Source organism: Borostomias antarcticus (assembly GCF_949987555.1).
Source record: "Borostomias antarcticus genome assembly, contig: scaffold_881, whole genome shotgun sequence".
NCBI lineage: Eukaryota > Metazoa > Chordata > Actinopteri > Stomiiformes > Stomiidae > Borostomias > Borostomias antarcticus.
In genome coordinates this window covers 10001-15513 of record NW_028176385.1, presented here as the reverse complement: position 1 = coordinate 15513, position 5513 = coordinate 10001, and the positions used below count along the sequence as shown (strand labels likewise).

Below are 5513 nucleotides of genomic sequence, written 5' to 3'. Positions count from 1 at the left end.
CCTCTCTCTCCTCTCCTCTCCTCTCCTCTCCTCTCCTCTCCTCTCCTCTCCTCTCTCTCCTCCTCCCCTCCTCTCCTCTCCCTCCTCCTCCCTCTCCCCTCCTCTCCCCTCCCCTCCTCTCCTCCTCTCCTCTCCTCTCTCCTCTCCTCTCCTCTCACCTCCTCTCCTCTCTCTCCTCTCCTCCCTCCTCTCCTCTCCTCTCCTCTCCTCCTCCCCTGCTACTCTCTCTCCTCTCTATCCTCCTCTCCTCCCTTCCTCCCCTCCTCCCCTCCTCCTCTCCTCCCCTCTCTCCCCTCTCTCCTCCTCTCTCTCATCTCCTCTCTCCCCTCCTCTCCTCTCCTCTCCTCTCTCTCTCCTCTCCTCTCCTCTCCTCTCCTCTCCTCTCCTCTCCTCTCCTCTCCTCTCCTCTCCTCTCCTCTCCTCTCCTCTCCTCTCTCTCCTCCTCCCTCCTCTCCCTCCCCTCCTCCCTCCTCCTCTCCTCCTCTCCTCTCTCTCCTCTCTCTCCTCTCCTCTCTCTCCTCTCCTCTCTCCCCTCCTCTCCTCTCCTCCTCTCTCTCTCTCCTCTCTCCGCTCCTCTCCTCTCCTCTCCTCTCTCAGATCATCCCTCGCTTCGGACCCCTGGCTGGTCGTATCTCTGTCACCATCCGGGGGTCCAACCTGGGGGTCCGCAAGGAGGACATCAAGAAGATCACCGTGGCAACGGTAGACTGTGTCCACCTGGAGGAACGATACTCCGTCTCTACTAGGTACGGTGTGTGTGTGTGTGTGTGTGTGTGTGTGTGTGTGTGAGTGAGTGAGTGAGTGAGTGTGTGTGTGAGTGAGTGAGTGTGTGTGTGAGTGAGTGAGTGAGTGAGTGAGTGAGTGAGTGAGTGAGTGAGTGAGTGTGAGTGAGTGAGTGAGTGAGTGAGTGAGTGAGTGAGTGAGTGTGTGAGTGTGTGTGTGTGTGTGTGAGAGAGAGAGTGAGAAAGTGAGAGAGAGAGAGAGAGAGAGTGAGAAAGTGAGAGAGAAAGAGAGAGAGAGAGTGAGAGACTGTGTGCTGACCTCTCTCGCCCCTCCCTCAGCGTGGTGTGTGAGATGGGTCCGGTGGGCGTGTCCCGCCATGACGGGGTGGTGCAGGTGGAGGTGGAGGGAGGACGCACCGGACAGTCCAGCTTCCTGTTCACATACAGGGTAGGAACACACACACACACTCACACACACACATACACACACACACTCACTCACACACACACTCACACACACTCACACACACACACTCACACACACTCTCACACAAACACACACTCACACACACACACACACACTCACTCACTCACTCACACACACACACACACACACACACACACACACACACACACACACACACACACACACACACACACTCACTCACTCACTCACTCACTCACTCACTCACTCACTCACACACACTCGCACTTGCTTACTTATGGTTGTCCATCGAATCCGATGATGGCGTCCACCTCTATTGGAGAGTTCTTTGGTGGCTGAATAGCCCTATCCTGGACCCACAGATCCTATTGAATAGCCCTATCCTGGACCCACAGATCCTATTGAATAGCCCTATCCTGGACCCACAGATCCTATTGAATAGCCCTATCCTGGACCCACAGATCCTATTGAATAGCCCTATCCTGGACCCACAGATCCTATTGAATAGCCCTATCCTGGACCCACAGGTCCTATTGAATAGCCCTATCCTGGACCCACAGGTCCTATTGAATAGCCCTATCCTGGACCCACAGGTCCTATTGAATAGCCCTATCCTGGACCCACAGGTCCTATTGAATAGCCCTATCCTGGACCCACAGATCCTATTGAATAGCCCTATCCTGGACCCACAGATCCTATTGCAAGTAGGACATGTAAATTTGATGGTAGTGGCAGCGGCAACTGTAGGTGTGTTCCTCCTGGGTCTCCTCTCCTGTCTCCTGGATGTCCTCCTGGGTCTCCTCTCCTGTCTCCTGGATGTCCTCCTGAGTCTCCTCTCCTGTCTCCTGGATGTCCTCCTGAGTCTCCTCTCCTCTCTCCTGTCTCCTGGATGTCCTCCTGAGTCTCCTCTCCTCTCTCCTGTCTCCTGGATGTCCTCCTGGGTCTCCTCTCCTGTCTCCTGGATGTCCTCCTGAGTCTCCTCTCCTGTCTCCTGGATGTCCTCCTGGGTCTCCTCTCCTGTCTCCTGGATGTCCTCCTGGGTCTCCTCTCCTCTCTCCTGTCTCCTGGATGTCCTCCTGAGTCTCCTCTCCTGTCTCCTGGATGTCCTCCTGGGTCTCCTCTCCTGTCTCCTGGATGTCCTCCTGGGTCTCCTCTCCTGTCTCCTGGATGTCCTCCTGGGTCTCCTCTCCTGTCTCCTGGATGTCCTCCTGAGTCTCCTCTCCTGTCTCCTGCATGTCCTCCTGAGTCTCCTCTCCTGTCTCCTGGATGTCCTCCTGAGTCTCCTCTCCTGTCTCCTGGATGTCCTCCTGAGTCTCCTCTCCTGTCTCCTGGATGTCCTCCTGAGTCTTCTCTCCTGTCTCCTGGATGTCCTCCTGAGTCTCCTCTCCTGTCTCCTGGATGTCCTCCTGAGTCTCCTCTCCTGTCTCCTGGATGTCCTCCTGAGTCTCCTCTCCTGTCTCCTGGATGTCCTCCTGAGTCTTCTCTCCTGTCTCCTGGATGTCCTCCTGAGTCTTCTCTCCTGTCTCCTGGATGTCCTCTCCTCCTCCAGTATATGGGTCCCATCCAGGCACAGCTGACGCCTGGTGTTACGGTCAGCAGCAGCATCCTCCAGGGCTTCAGGTCTGATTCTGCGTTTCCTTAGCGCAATCTTCAGCTGGTCTTCATAGCGCTTCTCCTGCCCTCCAGCAGAGCGTGGACCATGGTGTAACTACCCATATAGCGCTCTGCCAGGCAGCCGGTCTGAGGGCATCCTTACTGCATGACCCAGCCATCGTAGCTGGTGCTGGGTGACCGTAGCCTCAACACTCCTGCAGTTGGTCATTGAGAGTGTTTGAGAATGAGGCACACGATCACGCCAGGTAATTCCCAGGATGTGCTGAAGGCAGTGTATGTGGAACTGCTCCAGAGCCCTGACGTGGCGGCTGTAGGTTACCCAGGCTTCACAGCTGTAGAGGAGGGTAGTGATGCAGATGGCTTGGTAGACACAGACCTTCGTGCGGAGATGAAGATTCTTGTTTTGAAAGACCTGACGCTTGAGTCTCCTAAAAGCAGCTGATGCCCGCTTGATCCTGTTCTGGACCTCACTGTCAACGGTGTTGTCTTCAGAGAGAACCTCACTGTCATGGTGTCTTCATAGAGAACCTCACTGTCATGGTGTCTTCATAGAGAACCTCACTGTCATGGTGTCTTCAGAGAGAACGCTCCCCAGGTATCTGAAGGATGGAGGAACAGACAGTTGTTCTCCAGCAACAGTGAAGGTAGATGGTGTAGATGGGATGTTGGCGCTCCACTGGCAAACCTCTTCCGTTGTGATGGTGTTGACGGTCCGTCCCATCCTGCTATACGCTCTGACCGCAGGAGTAAGAACAGACTAGAGGTCTTGTGGGCTGAGATACAAGAGCACAGTCATCAGCATACTGTATCTCAAGAGCACAGTCGTCAGCATACTGTATCTCAAGAGCACAGTCATAAGCATACTGTATCTCAAGAGCACAGTCAGCAGCATACTGTATCTCAAGAGCACAGTCAGCAGCATACTGTATCTCAAGAGCACAGTCATCAGCATACTATATCTCAAGAGCACAGTCATAAGCATACTGTATCTCAAGAGCACAGTCAGCAGCATACTGTAGCTCAAGGACTCTCTCCCTGTGCAGTTTGGTGGTTGCCTGGAGCCTCCTTATATTAAAGAGGCTGCCATCTAGATGGAAGGTCCACTGCCACACCGCCGCTCCTTGTGGCGAAGCTGGGTGACACATAGCAGGACGATGTTAAAAGGTACTGGTGCTAGCACACACCCCTGCCTAACCCTGTATGTACAGGGAAGGGGGGAGACTCTTGCCCTCCTATAGTAACCCGAGCAGTCATTCCATCATGAAATTGGCGGAGGATGTTGACAAATTTCTGATAAGGACTTCCCATAAAAGTTCTCTCTGGACAGTGTCGAAGGCTTTGACAAAGGCCATGAAGAGGTCCTGATGTTGTTCTCTGCACTTTTCCTGCAGCTGGTGAGCTGTGAGAATCATGTCCACCATGCGTCTGCTCTTCCTAAACCCGCATTGCGACTCAGGCAGTATCGACTCAGTGATGTTGTTAATCAACCTCTGAGGCATCACCTTTGCCAGGATCTTACCAGCGACAGCAAGGAGCGAAATGCCCCTACTGTTGCCACAGACAGCCTTGTCACCCTTGTTTTTATAAATGGTGACAATATTGGTGTCTCTCCATTATTGAGGGACGTTGTCATCGGTCCAGACCTTGGTGATGCATTTATGCAATGCTCTTGTACAGAGGTAGCCTCCTTGTTTCAGCAGCTCAGCAGGGATGTTGTCATTACCAGGGGACTTGTTGTTTTTGAGGGAACGGATAGCTGATAGGACCTCCAGGAAGGCTGGGGGCGGGTCTAGATTGTGTATAGGAGGAACTGTGGGCAGGTCGTCGAGAGTGGTGGGGTCTGCATCAGAGTCCTGATTAAGCAGGGTGCCAAAATGTCCAGCCCATCTCAGCAGGATGCCATGCTGGTCCTTCAGGACTGTCAGACCATCTGCTGTTTTCAGGGGGGTGATGCAACGGTTTATTGGGCCGTAGATCTCCTTGACAGCATTCTAAAAGTTATGCATGTCATTTTTATCGGCAAAAGACTGGATTTCGTGTGCCTTATTTGTCAACCACTCATTCTGCATGATCCGTGTAGCCCTTTGCACTTCCTGCTAGCTGTCTGCCATTGCTGCCTAGTGCTACTGGATGAGGGGCTCTTTAAGGGTTAGGGTTAGAGGTGCTACTGGATGAGGGGCTCTTTAAGGGTTAGGGTTAGAGGTGCTACTGGATGAGGGGCTCTTTAAGGCTGCCCGATGTGCTCTGTGCATGTCCTGCAGCAAGTCATGGATGGTGTCTGAGTTGTCATCAAACCAGTCTTGGTGGTTCTTGCTCTTACAGCTGATCGTTTGGGCTGCTGCCTCACAGAAAACCGAGCTAATAGAGTTCCACTTCTGGTCAATGGTGTTCTCAGGGGAACTCAAGGAAAACATCCCCTCTAGTTTCTCAGCCATGGAGCGCCAAAAGCTAAGAACTCCCAGTTCATTCGTACCTGTTCCCATCGTCAGACACCCCATCGCCGCTAGACTTCAACCAGATGTAAGGTCCAGGTACTGTTCACCATGGTCAGAGGTGGATACCTGCGCAAGGAAGTTTTCAAGTGCCATAGGGGGTACACTCTTCCCAGTAGCACTATCTTCACCACAATGAGGTAAACCCGGTGGCGTGGGTGGGCCCACGATGACCAGTCCCCCATCATGGCTGCAGGAGGCTGCCGGGTCCTTGGGTCTTTTATTTCTTTCTTTCTTTCT

General features: G+C 53.4%; 1 protein-coding gene across 1 annotated transcript in view; it reads left to right on the top strand.

The window, feature by feature from the left end:
• Positions 1-597: 597 nt before the first annotated feature.
• The window catches only part of LOC311328575 (plexin-B2-like), a gene marked incomplete at both ends in the record, with an annotated part of 11320 nt that continues 6404 nt past the window's right edge, over positions 598-5513 (top strand). The window contains 2 exons of the mRNA XM_084462526.1: positions 598-746; positions 1062-1170. Of these exons, the coding sequence (XP_084318652.1) occupies positions 598-746; positions 1062-1170 (258 nt within the window). The remainder of the gene's footprint in view (positions 747-1061; positions 1171-5513) is intronic.